Source organism: Eleutherodactylus coqui, chromosome 1 (genome assembly GCF_035609145.1).
Source record: "Eleutherodactylus coqui strain aEleCoq1 chromosome 1, aEleCoq1.hap1, whole genome shotgun sequence".
NCBI lineage: Eukaryota > Metazoa > Chordata > Amphibia > Anura > Eleutherodactylidae > Eleutherodactylus > Eleutherodactylus coqui.
In genome coordinates, this window is record NC_089837.1 from 208,768,187 (window position 1) to 208,790,014 (window position 21,828).

The following is a 21,828-nucleotide window of genomic DNA, read 5'->3' on the forward strand; positions in this document are numbered from 1 at the left end:
CTCATGAAAAAACATAGATGTGAGTGGGCCGATACAAATCAATGGGCCATTGGCATTGTGTGTAGCAAGCAGGAAAAATGGGCATGCGTCACGTAATGACAATACACTCGCATGAGAGGGGCCTTAGCTGTTTCAGTAGTGACACAAAGAAAAAGTTTGGAGCCGTGTCACAGGATGTTATTGCTCTCAGTAAGGGGGGCTCACATGACCGGATTTGTATTGCGTATTCCATTACCATTATCAGTGTGGACTGTCCATGGTAAAACACTGGCATTGAAAGGCATGCCTTTTTGTATTTTTTTTTTTTTTTTCCCCTCACATTGGTGGATACGAATTGCATATTCCTCGAGTGGAAGAAAAATCGCAGCATGCTCTATTTTACTGTGGAATCCGTGGCCTCCCCTGCGGGTATCTGCGTGATTGCTAAGTGACAGCGTGGGAAATACAAATAAACCCCCCCAAAAACCTGTTGTTCAATACCGTATGGCTCCTTACCTTACGCAGCGTCACCGTCCAGGCTCATAGCCGGAATCTGCCGCAGACCTCCCACCTGCGGAACCTGGTCTGGCCGTGTGAGCCCGGCCGAAGAGTAACAAACTAATCTTGTAGACGGGGCTGTGGAATCGGAGTAAGGCTGGGGTCACATGGGACATATTCCCGGTGGAAATCTCATGGTTTTGCCGCAGCAAAAAACCCCAAGATTTCTGCAGGATAAGCACAGCTTCAAAACCCGCAGCACTTAACCGTGGGCTTTGGAGCAGCTTTGCCGCATTCGATGAAGTATCCTTATGCTGCTACTTCAAGCCTTCCAGTTGAGATGAGTCTGTGCTGCACATGCTCAGCAGTGACGGATCAGAGGTAGCAGGCGGTGGGCATGCTGGCACTCTGGAATACCAACTCCACAGCCCTGATTGTAGACAGAACTAATAATGAGGATACAACAAGATGAGGCTACTTGGTCCTCTCAACCAGCTGTTGTTACAAGGAGAATGTTGCATTCCAGTAGAAGCTACTACAACTGAACAGTGGCCCTTTTTTTCTTTAAAGCCAGATTACTAAATGAAGCCTACCTGAATGTACTGCCCACAGATGAGCAAAAAGATCTGGGCAAACTGGAGAGCGACAGGCCGACCAGGAATGCATGTGTCTGGGTGGTAAATTCTGCAATCCCAATCTACAAAACTGACATATATGGCCAGGGGATGCCCGGAGAAATTTGATAAGATCTGGGGTGCCTGGGTGAATTGCCCTGCTTCGGCAACAGGTGCGCCTGTCTAGGTATTCATGGGGACATAAGTTAGAAGACGCCAGCTTGACCTATCTTTAAAGCTAAATTTGTCCTTTTAAGAGTCGTGCTGTGGGGTTAGGGGAGGGGGATTGGGGTGTTCTTGCTGTTTATCTTTTTTTTCTGTTCTCCTTTTTCCCTGTTGTATTTGGCTTTCGGGCTTTTAGCCCCTCGTTCTTTTTCCTTTGGTTAGCAACAGCCAATAAAAGTAAAATAACATTTCTAGCCGAATATCTGCCTGGAGGAATGTATATAAACACATAGATAATGAGGATTTCTCTGTTTCTGTATTTATGCAATGTCATGTACCATCGAGATGGGCACCTGTGATGCCAACTGCCTCTGTTTGTTGGCTAATTATGCTGGCTAAATAAATGTTCCTTTAAAAAAAAAAAAAAGTGACTTTTTTTTTTTTTTTTTTTATACTTTTTTTTTGATTGAATTAAGTATCACAGAAAACATGGCATGGGTATAACACAAGAGGGTCACGCAGGACCTCAGTAGGCCTTATATCAATCGATGCTCAGACGACCTATATGGCCAAATAACAAAATAAGCATTTCTGCAGTGTGAAACTGCCCATCAATAACATTTGTGTTCAGAAAAGAAATACTACTGGTAGGGGGGAGGGGCTAAGACTGGGGGAAACATGAGGGAGGGGAGAAGGGGGAAGGGAAAGTGTAAGGGTGTAACAAAATAACACCTCAGACAGCGAGTGCGTTTGCTGAATGTTAAAAAGTAAGAATGAGGTGTAGGGCAGACAGGTCTTAAGTGATATTGAGCAAATAAGTGAGTTAGTGAGGAAAGTTGTCTCTTTTGGCCTGAAAACCGATCCAGGGTGACCAAAGAGTTGTGAAACTATCTCTAGTACCCGTTTCCCAAGCTAGTACTTCCTCAAAACTGAAGATTTGGTCAACCCTTTCAATCCAAAGAGGTATCTTAGGGGGTTCCACTTCCTTCCAGCAGAGGGAAACAAGAAGTTCAGCTGCTGAGATTGATATTGTCAGAAGACTTATCTGAAGGTTTAAATAGGTTTGTACCGTAGGTTTCCAAATCAGTACCTTCCCAGGCGTGAGGGAAATGGAAGTGCCACAGATTGTGTTGATGAGGTTAGTGATAGAATACCATAAGGGTTTAATTCTTGGCAATGCTACCATATATGTAGAAAGGTTCCCTTCTCCATCTCCAACATCTATCAGAAATTCCTGCATTAACTCTTGACATGTCCGCAGGCATCCTGTACCATCTAGTTAGTATTTTAGAACAGTTTTCCTGAATGCATACACATTTTGAAAATCCATGCGAGTTCCGCAGGACCTGGAGGGTTTCAGTTTATTGAAATTAACCCCCAACTCTGTCTCCCACTCCCTGAGAAACCAAGGCGAGATCTGTAAAGGGAGACTTTTGTATAAATGTTTTACCATTTTCTTAGGCCGGGAGGGGAGAGAGGTAGGTCTAAAACCAGAGGTGGTCCCTCAGTCTACCAAGGCTGGAGCTCTGGAGTCTCCTCAAGGAGTGTTAAAGGTCCATCCTGCTTAGAAAATCTAGTGGAATGTGGGCAAGGAGGGTGTCGATCTGGGTCGTGTTTCCCAACATAGGGCCTGTGATAATGTCGTATATAGTGATATTTTTAAGTTTGTCCCAAATCCTAATCCAAATTTGCTAGAAAGGCTGGTATCAGAGAGGCAAGGGTCATTGGGGGGAGCGACATGTTGTCGGTTGTTTCCATACGAAGTGACCGGAGCACCTTATTTATGCTCTTTGTGATGGGGCGTCTTCAGTGACGTGGGTTTGCCCAGGGGAGGGCCATCCGCACAAAGAAGAATCTGATTATCCTTTTTCAGCAAAACCCTCTCCATATCAAAAGTGGGTGAGACTAAGTTAGTATCAACCAGAGAAATCCACCTGGCAATGGGAATCACTTTGTAGTATAGATAAAGATTTGGCGGACTGGTTCCTCCCTGGAGTCTTTTCTGGGCTAAATAGGAAAAGGCTAGGTGTAGTTTATGTCTGTCCCAAACAAAGCCTCTAAACAGTCTTTGTACTTGGGCGACATTTTCTTTTTGACCAGACCTGAGCTGTAACATCATGTCTTTTTGTTGACAGTAAAAGGTATCCTATCTACAAGATTACTTTATTTCTCTTAGGCTTCTTGTCCACAGGCGTAGCGGGAGCAGGAGCCAGCAGACAGATCTCCGCGGTTAGCCGATCTGACAGATAAGCTCACCGCGGAGAATCGCAGCAATTCGCAGCATGCCGTGATTTGAATCCCGGGAGCGGAGAATCGCTATGATTCTCCGCTCGTGGACAGGGGGGCTGCCCTTTCCATAGCAACGCTATGGAAAACGTTCACTGCGTTCCCTGCAGATGGATTATCGCTGTGGGGAACGTGGACAGGAGCCCTTAAAGGGGTTGGCCCGCGGCGAAATGCAAATTTTTTTTTTTCAACCTACCCCCGCATTCTGCCCCATTAAAATCAGTACCGTTTGTAATTTAAAAAAAAAAAAATCGCTTACCTCCTTCCCAGTTCGCGCATCAGCATCTTTTCTTCTTTTAAAGATGGCCGCCGGTCCTTTCCCAATGGTGCACCGCGGTTTTCTCCCATGGTGCACCGCGGGTCTTCTCCCATGGTGCACCATGGGCTCTGTGCGGTCCATTGCCGATTCCAGCCTCCTGATTGGCTGGGATCGGCACACGTGACGGGGCGGAGCTACGCGATGACGCGTAGAAGGGGCGGAGCCAGAACGCCGCTCGTGCCCGGACCGACCAGAAGGGAGAAGACCCTTCTGCGCAAGCGCGTCTAATCGGGCGATTAGACGCTGAAATTAGACGGAGCCATGGAGACGGGGACGCTAGCAACGGAGTGGGTAAGTGGATAACTTCTGTATGGCTCATATTTAATGCACGATGTACATTACAAAGTGCATTTTTATGGCCATACAGAAGTGTATAACCCCACATGCTTTCGCGGGACAACCCCTTTAAGCCCCACTTACATGCAAAGATGATCACTTAAAATCCGTTCAATAGATAGGGAGAATGATAGTTTGAGCGATCATTTTGCATAATCTGCTAATGGGCACTAATGCAAATGAGCCTTTGTTAGCTTTATGCAGATAACAGCGGGTGGTCTGTTATCTGCATACAGCCCCTTTGTTCTTCCCAAGACTGCAGCTGAAAACAATGTTATCAGCGCTCCCGTAGAGAATCACAGTGTGTGGTCCCTTCTATCAGCTCTTCGGCTGAATAATGGATTTTACACTTAGCTTTTCGGCCGAAAGATAATTTTATGTTAACGATGGTAGCATCTACACATGATTACTGCTCAAAAGCCATAATTTGAGCAATAATCATCCCGTGTAAATTGGGCTTTACTGAGGGCAATAATAATAGTGGTGCAAAAGACACTGGGTCATTCCATCTTTCCCCAGTTAGCAGACCTGAGCTATTGTTTATGCATTGGTTAATGAGTTCTTACCTTTTATTTCATGCACTTGATCGTCTCAGTACTTGCTGATCGAAAGGGAGCAATTCTGGTGACGATATTATATTGCAGATTTGTTCTTTCTCTACAGCAGATCTATAAAGTTGTCTCATTGTTGGGAGATGAAATGTAGCTTTCATTCAGTTGTCTGGGGGGTACCTGTGGTGCGGAGGGCTTGTGCAGGGTAAATAGCAGACAATTGGTCGATGTCCATACCTTGGTGTGGGTTTTGATAATGCATTCCTGGTGATTAGTGGCATCGTGTATAAAAAATAACCACTTAAACTTTTTCCTACTTTCTAGAGAAACTTTACAACTTGGTGCACAAATAAATGTAAGTTTTAAGTATTAGAACCTCCCGTGAACTGCAGAACAGCTGTACGTATAAGCATTAATATCATCACTGCCTGAGGCCACTCTAACACAGGCCGTTTCTTGCAGCGTTTAGCACTGCGTTTCTCAGACATTTCAACGCTTTTGAACGGACCTCATCATCCATTGCAATGATGGTGTGTATTAAACACTGTCGGGTGCGTTTGAACCCACTGCTCGAGAAGTTGTAAAACGCGGCGTTTTTATATATACGACCGTGTGAGTGGCCCAAGTGTTCAGCAGATTCCATGCCTGGGGCTCAGACACATGGGTAGTTTTACTGCATATTTCATGTGTAATACACAGTGCTAAAACCATTGATTCACATTGGGTCATTCACACTCACGTTTTCCACAGTATGGCCTATTTTGGTGTGTATTACGTGCGGAACGCGTACCATTAGAGTCTGTGGGTGCCTAAAACACACAGTGAATATCAATGTTACATGTGTATTTGCTAGGTACTGCGCAATATGTGCGTAATACCCTGGCGTTGTGCAAGCCGTAGGCCTGGTGAGGCCCAGAGAACATGGGGATCACCAGAAGCCGTTGAATAAAAGCAGTAAGAGCACAGGAAGCCAGCAGCTGCAGCTACAGCAACGTTTACGTCACTTACAGTAACTCATTGATGGAAAAAGCCAGTAACAGACTGGGCAGGATATGTGTTTCGGAGCTCAGACAAGATATTGGCAGACACAATGGAAAGTATTGGTTTTTGTGGTGTTGCACTTCTGATTCTGCCACACAGACCTCTTACATGTGTTTACAAACTACATTGAAACCCCGATGATATCACAGAGTTTGTATCGAGACGATAAGGGAGTCCCTGCCAGCCGGCTTCTGGAGTCATCTTTATACTAGCAGCCATTTAGCTTTGCTTCTAAAGTATGTCCAAGTGTTTTATTGTTTAAATCCTCGTTTCCTGTGTTCACGTATAATAAATGATCCTACGCTCACCCGCACGGGTCCCCAAATATCTAGCGCTGTACCATCAGTCTCCACTCTAACACTCTGGCTGCAGCCGTCCCCGACATCCAATGCACCATCACAGACCACAGTGCTCCAATACTGGGGAAAGAGACTAAGGAAAATAACTCTGACAGCCCCTTTGCTGAATTGGGGCTTAACCCCTTAAAGGGGTTGTCCCGTGGCGAAATCCAAAAATTTTTTTTCTACATACCCCCACATTGTGCCCGTTAAAAACAATCCCTTTGTTATTTAAAAAAAAAAAATCGCTTACCTGCATCCCTGTTCGGGCAGTTTCTTCTTTTCTTCTTTTAAAGATGGCCGCCGGCCCTTTCCCAAGGTGCACCGCGGTTTTCTCCCATGGTGCACCGCGGGTCTTCTCCCATGGTGCACCGTGGATTATCTTCTCCTGTCTTGCGTTCCACTGCCGATTACAGCCACCTAATTGGCTGATCGGCACCATGTGACGGAGGCGGAGCTACGATGACGATGCGCAGACCAGCTCTCCGGCGCGAGCACACCGGAGCGGGCCCCATTCAACAGAGCAGAAGACCGGACAGCGCAAGCGCGTCTAAAGAAGCCAGAAGATGCAGAAATTAGTCGGAGCCATGGAGACGGAGACGCCAGCAACGGAGTGGGTAAGTGTATAACTTCTGTATGGCTCATATTTAATGCACGATGTATATTACAAAGTGCATTAATATGGCCATACAGAAGTGTATAAACCCCACTTGATTTCACGGGACAACCCCTTAATGACTGCCCATGTGCCTTTTCATGGGGGGCCTTATTCTGATGTATATGCCTTTCTACAGTGCTGCATCAGGAGTCTGGCACGGGTTTCCCATGCTGCCAGCTGGAGTGGGTGCTCAGCTGTTAGATAACAACCTAGCACTTGCCAAACCTCTGTTCCCTGCTATTTAACCCTTTACATGCCATGGTCAATTCGACATGTAACGGGGTGGACAGAGGCCAAATGCACATGGGCGGAAATTCCACGGCGGGATTTACCGCAGAGTTTCTGCCCGTGCCCACTGCCATAGGATTGCATTAGATAATGCAATCCTATGCAGACAACCACAATCTGACTGCGCAAAAACACACACGGTAAACAAATTTCGGCATGTCCTATTTCTGTGCAGGCCTCGCACAGAAAGATCACTAGTGACGCGCCGGCTCTGTACGGCACATGTGCCAGCACATAGCAGAGCGGAGGAGCTGGCAGAGCAGGTGAGCCACAGTGGTCACTGCAGGGGCACAGCTCTCACCCCGCTGCCAGAATTATCGCAGCGGGATCTGACCCGGTCGTCTGCAGGAGGCCAGAGGGAGACTGCACCCTCTGTCACCGATCAGACCCCCACGATGAGATTGCAGAGTCCTGATGGGTTGCTATGGCACCCGGAGGCTTGAATATGTCCTTCAAGTCTGCCTGCTATGGTGCCCTATGCTTGAATATGGCCTCCAGCTGAGCTTCCTAGGCTTTATAATACACTGCTATACTGAAGTATAGCAGTGTATGATAAGAATAATATTATCATAAATTGCTGATATTCTTGTCCCCTACTTGGACAAAAATAAAAAGATAAAAAGGAATTAATAAATAAAGAAAACTTGTAAAAAATCACAAATCTGGTGCGCCGTGTTTATAAGAGAAAAAAAGTTTGCATATTATCTAAGCTGCATGGTGTATGACTTAAAAAAAAGAATAGGAAGAAAATGGAGAATAAAACTAATTTTGTCCATCTCACCTTACAAAAAAATTGAATAGAAAGCAATTTCAAAATATCAATATCAAAATTTCATATAAATTAACTAATAATACCACTAAAAAAATATCTCATTCTGCGGGGCGGAAAAATCCCTCACACACTCCCCTCACAAAAAAAAATTGTGAAAAAGTTGCAAAAGTAAACTTCTATGAATTTGGTATTGGTGTAATTGTACTAATCTGCAGAATTAATTTAATATATTATACTGCATGGTGAACGCCGTTACAGATTAAAAAACCATGTTCATCCCACAAAAAGCAAGCCCTCACAGTGTTCTGATGATAGGGGAAAATGTTATGGCCCTTAGAATGCAGCAACATAGCGGTAAATCTTGGGGGGAAAAAGAGTGGTTTTATTGTACAGAACATGAAAAAACTGTATGAACTTTGCATTGCTGGAATCGTGGTGACCCAGTGAATAATGTTATCATATTATTTTGCACGCTAACGCTATAAAAATGTAGTCCGAAACACAAAACTGCAGAATTACTTCTTTTGTTTTCTAGGAGGATTTTGAAAAAAAAAATCTAAGTTATTCCATACATTTGTAATAATATGTAGATTTAGAACCTGGTTTTCCTGACACTGTAATTCTAATGCAAGTTAAAGCGAAATTGAAACCAAACACTTTTAACATATTTTTGGGGGAACTGAATAGCTTTTTTTTTTTTTTGTTGTTGTTGAAACCCTGTTCACCATGCAGTAGAAGAACTAACCCGCATATATCCATCCCCAAGCTCTGCCATTGGCCAACCTGTAACTGTGACATCAGAAGGGAGACATGGAGCGGCGACGTGGGACACAGCAGGGAATGCTATGTGTATATGCCTGTTAGGTTTTAACATTAATATACACATACCTGTTCTGTTCAGTAGCTTCATGGACCATGGAAACAATGCATCGGAGAGAACATTGATTTCTAAAGGAGACTATTGTAGGCATGTTCTATGACCTGTGCATCCAGGGAGGGGAGGAGATAAGTTATGATCATCACCTATTGTGAATGGTGGATCCTGTGTAATGCCGCCTGTGATGATGGCAATGATGAATGAAAAGTTTTCTCAACAGAGCAGAAAGTCTTAACCTCTTATTTGGCTTAGTGGTCAATGTGAAAACTGCTTGAGTTTAGGATTTTTTTTTCGTAGTGAAATGGAAATGTAAAAAATCACCAAAAAATAAAAGAAATGGCATAAAAAACTTAATTTAACAATTCGTCATTTTCTGAAGACCCATTCCCTAGAGAATATCTCAAGCCGCAGTGTAAACAAATGGCAATGGGAAACTTTTTACACTTTCTCCCCCCTTCTTTTTTTTTTTTTTAACGTGAACTTTGGGAAGAGGAGTATGATTCTGGAGGTGAACTGTTGATGCTGTATCTCTAAGTTCTGTTACCACTTCTGCTTTTGTTTTCACTCTTTGCCTCTCGTTATCATTATCGCCTCCCCAGGGGGATAGTTACCATGGAGCCTTTCATTTTGATTTCTATTGTGGGCTGCATTGGTCTCAAGCTTTTGAGAGATGTTTATGCAGCTGCATATTGTCCCGTGAGACGGACGTGAACACATGGTTATTTCAGTTTTGTTCTGTTTTTCACTAAGGGACATTTTCAGTCTATTTGGGGAATGCTTAGCGCAAAATAGCATATTCCATTTGAAAAATTGGTTGCAGATCATGAGGTTTTTATTTTAGTATTTTCAATAGTTTAAGAGATGGATAATAGGTTAATAATAGTACCAGTGTTACTAATATAATATAATGAAAGGGATTGGAGTTGGTCACAGGTCCTAAAACAGCAGAGCTGGACAGCAGCCATGTGCTTACAGGACCTGTGATGATGTCACTGTCATGCGATCAGTCACCAGGGCTCTGAGCTCCGCCCTTTATCACATGACCGTGACATCACAGGTCCTGTAAGCACAGGGCTGCTGTCCGCCTCTGCATATTTTAGTACCTGTGATGACGCCGTTGTCATGTGATCAGTAGCGGAGCCCAGAGCCCCAGTGACTGATCACATGATGGTGACATCATCACAAGTAACTTGCACAGTCACTTATCACTCACAGACAGGTGGTTGTTAGTATTTTTTTTCTCCTAGTCCTCAAAACAATTTTTGTGTACCATTTAGGGATCAGAAGTTTGTTAGCGTGGATAGAGATTCTTTGATCACCTGCTCCTACTGGCCACCAATTGGAAAAAAAGTAAAAAATAGTATAATTTGCAGTTGGTTGCCCACTGAAAACAGGACCCCCAAATGTAATCACACACTACTTTACTTTTCTGTTTGCTCCCGCTCCCCAATGTAGAGCTGCTGGATCCAGTCCTGACTTCATAGACTATTCATATGGCCATTGGCGCTTTTATGTGCACCCGCTGGCGCCATTAAAACGTGCGAACAGGGGCACAAATCTAACGTTTGTGCGCCCGTTCAGACAGCACAGGCCTGGTGAATATACAGTCTCTCGGCAGGGGGAGGAGGCAGGAGAGGGCGGGAGCTAAGCTTCCGCCCCTTGTCGCAGCCAACAATTGGAGGGGGCTGGGCTTAGCTTCATCTTGCCCCGCCCCCTCCAATTGCAAACCGCGTCAAGGGGAGAAGAAGTGGGTCACGCTGCTAAACTCCCTCCCACCTCCCTTCTCCGGCAGCTGTAATAGGCTACCATAGAAGTCTTTGCAGCCGGCGGCGGCATTAAAACACCCGTCCAAAATGCGCTATGTTGGCTGGGTGGGCGCTTTTATGCCACGGAAATATGTCTATGTGAACTGATGCATTGTAAACCAATGCATCAGAGGGGCAGCGTATATCAGTGGTGGAGCTCTAAAAGCGCAGCCTTCTCTTTACAGTGTGTCCTCTTAGTGACATCTGAGCCAAACCACGCAGCCAGAGGTTGTACCCACTGGAGACAAGTTAGAGGGTCGTAGATGAATGCGCTAGTCCTTGGAATTACAGGAAATGCTACATTGATACCCCAATGAGCTTTATTACCTGATATTAATTCCAAGTGTAAATTATTAGTCAAAGATAGAAAAAAATGGTGAAACCGTGTAAAGGATGGCCATATTTGACCTGTTTATGTGCTGTATAGTATAATCACTTATGGACCACTTTATTTGTAACTGCAATACATATATAGATAACTCCTGTTATACTTCAGTTGTATGAACTATATTTGCGCCCAAAAATTAGGACCTGCTGTATCTTGTATGCGTTTGCAAACCGAAGAGCTCCATAGAGGTCTATGGGAGGTGCACAAACACTCACAGGCTTACCCGTGATCACCGCCACTGCAATTGGCTAATTAGCCATTTCAATCAGGGCGGGGTGATTCCCCTGCTCAGGTGAGCGAGCGGTGCCTGCGCGAATACGCTTAGTATTTGTGGAGACACGGGACAAATCTGCAGCTGAGCTTAGGATTTCCGCTGCAGCTATTCCGATGTATGGCCGCGGACCCACAGGCGAGCAAGGAATGTGACATGTAAAGCAAGGACTTGTACTTCTCCTTCCTGCTGGATCACTTTTTGCTTTTGCTCAAATAAATAAAACTGCGTGGAAAATCTGCTGCAGACTTTGTTGCATATCCATATCTATCTGGACCAAAACCTGCATTTAACACGCGGAGGCGATGAAATTCGTGCTGAAAGTCCATTGTATGAATTCACATGCTGCGGGTTTAAAGTTTAGTTTGTAATTCCAGTGTGTGGAGGAGATGTCCTGAAATACACACTGCGGGCCTCATGCTCATACTGTGGATGTTCAGCAGCCGATTCCACTGCAGAAAATCCACAGTATTTTCGCTGTGTGTGAACATCCCCTCAAGGGGTTTTGTCACGCACACTAATCTCTGTGCTTATGAGTTATTATAGGCAATGTACAAGAGAAAAAACAAGTCAACAGATGAGAACTAAAGGGTGTGATTTTATTTTTTTAATTATACAGTTATTTAAAATAGTCTTAGGGTGCTTTCACACGTGGCGGATTTAGTTGGGCATGCGCACCAAAGTCCTCAGTGGATTTTGGTGTACATTCAACTAAAGTTGTGAAGTCTGCAGCGGATCTGCACTAAATGGTACGTATTTTGCTTCTGCAGCAAATCCGCCAGCTGTGAATGCACCCTTATAGTCTTGAGGTGAATGTTTCTGCTGACCTAGATCTTAATTCTGAACTGCTTCCAATATCTTCCCCTGTTTTATTATGTCTAGAGAAATTAATTATGGCTTTCTGCTACTTTTTCATTTTTTTTTTTTACAGTTGATGGTTTGGATAAAGCTTCCATTGCGAACTGTGATGCTCCGAACACAGGCAATCAATCGCCTCCTCTGAAGAGGAAAGGAAGGCTTTCATCCATAGGCAAAATTTTCAAGCCTTGGAAATGGAGGAAGAAGAAGGCTAGCGAAAAATTCCGCGAGACCTCTGCAGGTAGGGGTTACAGCTATTGTTTGGGGGGGTTGACTATCCGTTCATTTGGGGAAATAACCTTGTACTATAACTCTATAACCACATATATCGTCCACTGTCTCATGAATAAAATGATGTGGACTGTGACATCCACATATACGACATCAGAAGCCAACTAAAGTTTTTTAGTGGCTGTCCGCTAGGAGAATATGTATACCCATTAATATAAGCGTCCCAAACCAGGTACAGCTGAACACTTGTAGATTTCTTCTGGAACGTCTCCGTTCCTGCTGCAGCCACCAGTATGTGGCACATGTTTAGTAATTATGAATAGCGGGGTTCTATACTGACTAACTATCTCTGCAACCTTTATACTTTGAATGCATACATTTTCATTCATTATCTACTTTTTTTAGTTTTTTTTTCTTCTCTGGATTAATAATCTAGCGTTGGTTGGGAAGAGTCTGCAGGGAGTGCTAAAGGAATTGTCTCAACATGGTCTTTATCCAGAATGCAGCCCCGATGGGTCTTGAAGTATGGGGCAGCAGAGGACACACATGCGCACCTCTTCTCTATTCACTTCATTGGGACCACTGGAGCTAGCAGAGTGCAGGCGCTCAGCTGTATCCGTCGGGTCCTGTGTCCTCTGCGTGTTTATGATGTTCTGTTGCATGCATGGATATTCTTCTTGTTACTTAATGGTGCTGATATTGAACTAAGAGGTAATCCATCACTGACATGTCTTGATTTACCGCTACAGTGATTTCCTGCATCTTACCATTTATATTACATAAAGGCTGTGAACAAAAACAGCTGAGCTCATTGTGCTTTTTTATTTCCAAAACATTATGAAAAAGGTGGCTTAAATTAAAGGTAGCCTGGGGGAGACATGATATGTGGTCTGGTAGCTAAGAAGAGCACGGAAGAACGATACCAAACCAGGAATTCAAGGACAGCGGTGAAGGTCATAACTTTATCCTGTGTAAGACCTTTCTAGGAGGTCAATAATGCAGATTCATTTCATATTGGTTTGGTTTTTTGCTCTGCTATTCAGTCATCATAATAATAATAATAATAATAATAATAATAAACTTTATAAACAAAATGTATACCGTAGTGTCGTTCAGTGTTCACAATATATGTCCAACCTGTTGAACCTTAATCCTCTCTTCTTTTGTGTTCCAGAACATTTTTATAGTGTATAAATAGTGAATCAGCCCAAAATAGTGTTACAAGCAGTCCCCCAATACCCGTTGGATACATCAGACAACGGAGCTAATAGTGCCATACAGTTCAAACAATGAGATACAGTCATGCAGTTGGCAAGTACAGACACTGTAAACCCCCACATAATGGTGCTATATGTTGCCTAAATGATGCAACCAGCCATAATTGTGCTATAAATGGTGCCTGGCATCATGCTTATGAATTGACACCAACATGGCACTTTTAAAATAGTGCTCCTACATTACTGTATGTTGCTTGCTATTATGCCCATATAATAGTATTTGCCATTTTTAAGAACTTCGCATGTCTAAATGCTTGAAGTTTACAGAACTGTGGTTGTTCAGTCATTGATCATGTCTCTTCTGTTATCTGTGTCACTCTAAAGAGACATTCCAAAACCTGATAGAGGCCAAAAAAGTCTGCTATTGTTCTCTGCCTCGCCTGTATAAGTCAGTATGGCACTAAAAGAGATAGAACAGTAGACTACTATATTCCATCCAACAGGATTCTGTAAAGAAGGATATCATTATAGCTTATGGGTGATGGATATGTTTATCATGCTGTTAGGCATCTGTTTGAGGATGGATGCACCCCGTTATAGTGAATGGGGTCGGTTCAGTCCTGTCATAGGACAGATCTGGCTTTCTGTTTTTCTATTTTAATGACGGACGAGAAGAGCGGTAAGCAAAACACTAATGTGAACATTATTTGTCCTTCGGACGACGCTCTACAAGGAGACGTTGGTCAAGGTACAAGGAAGATGGATTTAGCTGAAATCAATAAAAACTGCAAATGCACAAAAACAAAATCCTCAGAATTTACAGCTCCTCGTCTGTAGGGACAGAATATAATGGTGAATGAAAAAAGGGTTAAGTCAGTAGTTTAAAAAAATGATGTAAGCCAAAATACTCCATGGAAAGAGGGCACAAGACTCTATCCTTGCTACCCAACATTGCTGTATACAAATAAAGTGGCCTTTTCATATCCTGGATGGTAATTCTAGCACAGTGATGGCGAACCTATGGCACACGTGCCAGAGGCGGCACTCAGAGCCTTCCCAGCTGGCACTCGCCGCCGTCGGCCGCTCACCACATTAGTAAATACTGGCAGGGGTGCCGCAGCTCCCCTGCTGGTATTCACTCAGCAGCGCTGCTGGAAGCGCTGATCCCGGCGTACACTGTGATGTCAGTGTGCAGCTGGGATCCTTCTTTCCCCTCCTCTGATGTCTCCTACTTGGTTCCGCAAGAGCAGGGGAGGGGAGGAGGTGTCCGGCAGCACGTCACAATGTGCTCCTGGGATCAGTGGCAGAAACAGCGCCAAGCAGAGGAGCTGGGGGTGGGGTAGGGGGGATTTGGGTCTCAGAAGAGGGGGGGGGGTGCTATTACTACAGGGGCCACTTTGGGATGTCGCTATTACTACTGGGGGCCACTGTGGGATGTCACTATTACTACTGGGGGCCACTGTGGGATGTCACTATTACTAATGGGGACGCTGTGAAGTGTCACTATTACTACTGGGGACCACTGTGGGGTGTCACTATTACCTCTAGGGCCACTGTGGGATGTTACTATTACTGCTGGGGGCTGCTATGGGATGTCACTATTACGACTGGGGCCACAGTGCGGTGTGATATTATCACTGGGGCCACGGTGCGGGGTCACTATAACCACCAATGCCGCTCTGGGGGTCACTATAACCATCAATGCCGCTCTGGGGGGGTCACTATAACCACCAATGCCGCTCTGGGGGGTCACTATTAGCGCTGGGGCTGCTCTCGGGGGGGGGGGGGGGGTCACCCTTACTGCTGGGGCCGCTCTTGGGGGGGGGGGGGTGTCAATATCACTGCTGGGATATGTTTACACAAAGTGGAAATGCTGCAGAATGTTCTCAGTCGAAATTTCCGTGGCAAATTCCACAGCAATTCCGCATCCAAAAGAAGTCAAAATCTGCACCCAGTCTATTTTGAAACAGCCTTGTCCTTTTAAGAACGACGGAGGTAAAACTCATACGTCAGATAAGCCCCGCCCCCTGACATGCTGGCACTTTACAATAAATAAGTGGGTTTTGGGTTGCAGTTCGGGCACTCGGTCTCTAAAAGGTTCGCCATCACTGTTCTAGCAAGTAATGTTAAAATGAATTAGAAGAAGAAAAGAACCGCAGAAGCCATCCTGATCGGTAGCCCATTCTTGTACCTAACCTATTAGACGCCTGCCTATTCAGTAATGCCAGACTGGAAGCTAAAAATGCTGTGTACAGTCTCTCCGATGTATATGGTGTCACACTACGGTGCTTTTACATGAAGCAATGACATTGGCACTCATCTACCTGGCTTTTACATGGAGCCAATTCGGGCACAATTAGGGGATGACTGGTGGTTACGACAATTGTTAGCTCCCATAGAGCTCTTATTGGCCGGGTGCACATCTTCCCGGTTATGTGGAAAGATGTGCAACCAGCCAGCTTGCATACATGAGTCAATCAGCCAATGAACAAGCTTTAACTCACTGATCATTTGCACTTTTACATGGCACAATCTGGAAAAACGTTTGAGTGAACGTTCTTGCCCAAATATCGGGCTCTATAAAAGGCATGTCCTTTACTTATCAGAGATGGTGGACAAAAAGATGCAAAGAGCTGTAAATCTCTCGTATGCGGTATGGTCACTGGCCTTCATCGTGATCGGGGATGGAAGGGGAGGCAACATCTTGTAGTGTGTGTAACCCAGAACTAAATCTGTAGTACTGCCCATACCCGTTACAGTACAGTACTGCCCTTACTGGGTTGGTCAGAACAGAGGGGTCCCTTCCTAAATTAAGAGGTTTCATAAGGAAACTTCATCTGAACACTCTGATGCCATTAAGATGAAGAAAAGCCACAAATGTGTAATAAGGCAACTTAAAAGGTTATTCTGTGTGACACGACAGACATGTACGTAGGATATAATGGGGCAGGTTTCTAGCAACCACAGCACAGCTTTCATTTTTCAAGGGCATTATAATGAAAGCTGTCCTGTGATTGGACGCTGCGGGCCAACGACTACCATTTCATAAATCTCCCTCGTTGTCTTTACAGATATTGTCTCGTTGCCTTTACTGAAGGAAAGCCTGTTGCCATGTTCCTGAGGCTATCTGTAGTGTTCTGTTTATTTCCTCCCATCTTATTATCCCATCTTATCATTTAAACGGACACGTTTTACTCACAGGTTCTGTCCAATGGTGATATGAATAGAGCGTGCATGCAAAAAGAACACAGTCATTTCAATGTGCCTATTTACATGAGCATATTTTTTTCTCCTTGGGCCGATGGTCTGATAAAGAAAAATCACAGCACGTCCTATTTTTGCATCATCCCATCCAGGCAGCGTCCATTAGTTCCTACAGGAGGAAAGAAAAATCATACCACACTCCGTTGTAAATGCGAGTTTCTTGCAGATGTGATGCTTTTTTTTCCTATACCATTGAAACAACATGTGATTTTTATTTTTTTATTTTTTTTTTTGAATTCGGTTTTTTTATTAACATGTGCATTGCAAAATACAGATTACAGATAGATAATAAGAGCATTATTAGATATACGATATACATAGTTTGTTATGAATAGATCAATGTTGCGTCATTGCTGTATTTCTTAAGTTGTATAAACAATTTCAACAGTAAACTTTTAACTTTTTAAACAACTTTGCTCTGTTTTGTACTTGTTTCGAAAAAAGGTAGGATGCAGGACTGTAAGCGCTTCTTATTAAGGGAGAGGAGTGTAGGAAAGGGAGAAGAAAAGGAAGGGGGAGAGGGAGGGGTAGGGAGAGTTTGTGGATGGTTAAGGGGTGGCGGGGAATGGTTTGTGTAGTGGGGGCTCGGGGTTTACTCCATTGACAGGGTAGAATGGGCGTCCAACCAGTTCCCCCATATTTTATGGAATTTGGCTGGGCAGCCTCGGCCTTGGTAGATTATTTTTTCGTAGGAAATGACGGTGTTCACCAGCTGGATCCAGTGTGGGATCGAAGGGACCTCTACGGCCATCCATCTCATGGCTATTACTTTTCGTGCCAGGAATAATGCTTTTTCAAGGAAGATGCGGGTGTGGTGCGGCCACATCTCCTCTTCCAGCAGGCCGAACAGTGCTACTTTGGGGTCTAGGTCAACAGCTAATGGAGACGGCAATAGTGAATTTATAAGGTCGGTTATTTTGGACCAGTAGTCGTTGACTAGTGGGCATTCCCAAATTAAATGCCAGAAGTTTGCCTCTGGTTGGCGGCATCTGTGACAGGAGCTTGAGGATGTATTGCCCATTTGGTGTAGACGACTGGGGGTGAGATAGGCTTGGTGGATTATGTATAACTGAATTAATTTATTGTTTATAGCCGGGGAGACTGACAGGTGGGATTCAGAGATGTCCTGCCATTCCTCAGGTGTAAGAGATGGGATGGCTTGTTTCCATTTGTCGTACACTGGAGGCGGGTTGGGGTCTATTTTAGCCGAGAGAAGGTGCGTGTATAGGGCAGAGATTAATCCCTTAGGTCCTTGGGACTTGAGAATACCGATTGTGGGGAATTTAGATATGCGGGATGAGGTGGGCGGGAATTGGGAATTTAATGCGTGTCTTAGCTGGAAATACCTGAATAGCTGAAGCTGCGGAGATTGTAGCCTGTCGCGTAATTGTGTGAATGTAGAGAGTGTTTCTTCCATATATATGTCGCCCAGTGTGTGTACTCCCTGAGCCGTCCAATATTGTGGGTCTGGGACTGAGTGTAGTGCAGTGAGGCCCGGGTTATCCCAAAGAGAGAGCTCGGGTATTGTGTTTTTGTATTGTTGTAGCGTCTTTACTTCCCTCCATACGCCAGGAGCTAATTTATGGATCGGGACTGTGTCGGCGGGGTTGGTGCACTCTGGAAATTCTAAAAAATTTAGGAGATTATTGCCTTTTACTTGTTTTGCAAGCTGTTTATCTGCTATAGGCAGTTCCCTGTCCAGTACCCAAGCTCGTATGTTTCTCAGTTGTCCTGCCAGATAGTAGAGTCGAAGGTCCGGGAGGGCCATTCCTGCTTGTTCTTTGGGCCTTTGTAATGTAGTCAGGCCTAGCTTGGAGCGGGAGGAATGCCATATAAATGTAATAATAAGAGAATTTAAGGATTGAAAATAACACTTGGGGACTCGTACCGGCATGTGTTGCAGTGTGTATAAACATTTGGGCTGAATAGTCCTTTTAATGAGATTTATGCGTCCGGCTACAGAGAGCGGTAGCTTGGCCCATCTCTTCAGTTTGTGTTTGACATTGTCTAGAAGTGGGGTTATGTTTTCTGCTATGGCGTTGTTATGGTCGTGTGACATGAATATCCCTAGGTATTTAAATGATGAGACCGGTTTTAATCCGTACCTGGTGACACAGGGGTCATTTTTTGGGTTGAGGTCAGTGTAGAGGAGTTTTGATTTGGACCAATTGACATATAGTCCCGAAAAATAGGAGAATCTGTCTATGTGAACCATAGCTTGGGAGAAGGAGTGTATTGGGTCCGATAGGAAGAGTATTGTGTCATCCGCGTACATTCCCACTTTACTTTCGAGGTCTGCCCATTTAATGCCCTTCACTTCGGGGGTGTTTCTCAGGCGGATCGCTATAGCTTCAATGGCTATGGCGAACAGGGCCGGGGACAGGGGACATCCCTGTCGGGTGCCTCTCGCCAGTTGAAATTCAGTCGACGGGATGCCATTTACAATTACATTTGCGCTCGGGGATTTGTATATGATTTTAATCCATTGTTGAAATATAGGTCCAAATCCAAACCGGACCAGACAGGCCTCCAAAAAGACCCACTCCAGCGAGTCGAAAGCCTTTGCCATGTCTAATGAGACCAGAGCCCAGGGCATGTTGTATTGCTTTCCTATCTGGATAGCCGTTTGGACTCTGCGGATATTTATCGTCGTGGACTTCCCTGGCATGAATCCCGTCTGGTCCGGGTGAATAATGGAGAGGATTACCCGATTTAGCCTGGTGGCCAGGATTTTAGTTAAGATTTTATAGTCTGTGTTTACCAATGAAATTGGGCGATAGGAGCTACAGTCTACAGGGTCCTTCCCGGGTTTCAGTATCACCACTATGGAGGCTTTATAGAATGAGGGCGGGAGTGATTTGTCTGTTTGGGCCTGGTTTAGCGTTTCCAATAATAGCGGGGCTAATTGTTCGCTATATTTGCGGTACGTCTCTATCGGGAGGCCGTCAGGGCCGGGTGACTTGTTGAGGGCCATGTCCTGAATTGTCTGTTGAATCTCTTCTAATGTGATTGGGGCTTCCATGAGCTCAACCTGTTCCGCAGAGAGGGTTGGGAAGTTTAAGTCCTCTAGGTAACTTAGAATGTCTGTCAGAGTGTTCTGGGAGGGGGAGCTATATAGGTTAGTATAGAATTCCCTAAAGCAATTTGTAATGGATATGGCATCGGTCAGCTCCGCACCGTGTTGGTTCCTAATTTTAAGGACCGTGTTAGTGTTGTTATCGCGTCTAATAAGGTTAGCAAGTAAGTGGCTGGATTGGTTTCCCAATTTAAAATAATGTTGTTTAGTAAAAAATAATTTACGCTTGGTTTTGGCATGTATCTGGTGTTTGTGGAAGCGGAGCAGACCAAGCCAGGCCATTTGGTTGGCGTCTGTAGGGTTAGCTATATATGTTTTTTCGGCCTCCATTGTCTGATCTTCCAGCTCTTTGTCGGTTTGGGATGTCGACTTTTTAATATGTGAAATAGCTGACTTAAGAAACCCTCTAATGTAAGCTTTGAGAGTGTCCCATTTCAGGGCAGGGTGAGTATTGTCGTTGTGGGCATCTAGAAATAGGGATATGTGAAAGGGTGTTTGATCATCCGGTCCAATCAGCTTCAGCCAGAATGGGTGGAGTCTCCAGGTAGGGACTATGTTTTGCTGGGGAAATTTCAATGTTAGTAATATAGGGCTGTGGTCGGAAATGCCTCTTGGGCAGTGAGTAATGTTAGAGAGGGACAATGCCAGCTCTGCGGAGCTAAATACATAATCTATCCTCGCCAGCGCATTGTAGCCTGGGGAATGACAAGTAAACTCCCGTGTATCGTTGTGTTGGTGTCGCCAAAGGTCGATCCAGCCGACACTTTCGATTAATTGCTTCAGGGAGGAGCTTGGAGTTGGGGTTATGTTGGGAGATGTGTGAAGTCTGTCTATGTTGGAGTCCATTACCTTATTAAAGTCGCCCATACATATTACCCCTGCCAGTGGGTATTGATGTGCGTATGTTATAGCGGTTTGGAGAAGATGGAGGTTGCTGTGTGGGGGGTTGTAAATAGACAGGATCACATAGGGTTTGGAATCTATTTCGCCATAAATAAATATGAATCTCCCCTCGGGATCTCTGCGGACATTAATGGGGTTCCAGCGGAGCGACCTGTGTATCAGGACAGAGACGCCTCTGGAAAAGGAGGTGTGGAAGGAGTGAGCTATCCACTGTACCCATGGTTTCGCCAGGGTGTCAGCCCTTTCTTTGGTGAGGTGGGTCTCCTGTAAGCTTACAATGTGTGGATTGATTTGCTTGATGTATGAAAAGACTGCCCTTCGTTTGAGTGCAGTTCCCAGACCCCGGACGTTCCAACTAAGGCATTTTAGGGACATATCTGACTACGTGGGCGGGTTCTATAAGTGTTATATCTATTCCCATAGAGTGGGGAGAGGGAAAGGTTGTTGGCATGTATGGGGGAAAAAGTTGTATTAGCGCAGACCTGCAAAAAATATTAATACAGAGCAGTAAACAACAGTTTAAACTTTTAACTTTTGGCATCCCGCTTAAATTTCAGCGTGGATGTCAAAACCAATATATGGAAAATTTACAAAACAGTTTAGCTACAATCTACTTAGAAGTAGCAGGTGTTATAATGTTGGGGGGGGGGGGAAGAAGTATCCCGGTGGCCTATAGAGATTGGTATCGATTCGCTAGGCCCAGAGGCGATTTGGAAGTGCCTTGGTCCTGCATTTCACCATCTATAAGTCAGAGGGGTATCAGCCGCTTCGATTGTGATTAGGCTCAAGTCCTGGTATAAGTGCGGCAGGGTCAGTTGTCTTTCAGTGGTTCCGGGTGCATATCCAGCCATTCCGTAGCCTCAGCGGGGGATTGGAGGAAGATCACTTTTCCTTGGGCTACGATGCGCAACCGGGCTGGATACGCCATTGAGTATGGGATGTTTCTTCCCTTGAGTTTTCTTTTTACTTCTGTGAAGGTGGCTCTTTGTTTTTGTAGTTCGGCGGAGAAGTCCGGGAATATAGACACTGTTGCATTATTGTATTTTAATGGACCTTTTAGCCTAGCCTGGCGCAATGCGGTGTCTCTATCTCT

General features: G+C 44.7%; 2 protein-coding genes across 5 annotated transcripts in view; one reads left to right on the forward strand and one right to left on the reverse strand.

Annotated features, from left to right (window-relative positions):
* ADAT2 (adenosine deaminase tRNA specific 2) overlaps window positions 1-21,828 on the reverse strand; it is a 628,714-nt gene that overhangs the window by 233,220 nt on the left and 373,666 nt on the right. The window lies entirely within an intron of this gene.
* Window positions 1-21,828, forward strand: part of PHACTR2 (phosphatase and actin regulator 2) — a 210,492-nt gene that overhangs the window by 133,536 nt on the left and 55,128 nt on the right. For all 4 annotated transcript variants that reach the window (XM_066605467.1, XM_066605470.1, XM_066605469.1 and 1 more), the window contains exon 2: window positions 12,118-12,285. In XM_066605467.1, the coding sequence (XP_066461564.1) occupies window positions 12,118-12,285 (168 nt within the window). The remainder of the gene's footprint in view (window positions 1-12,117; window positions 12,286-21,828) is intronic.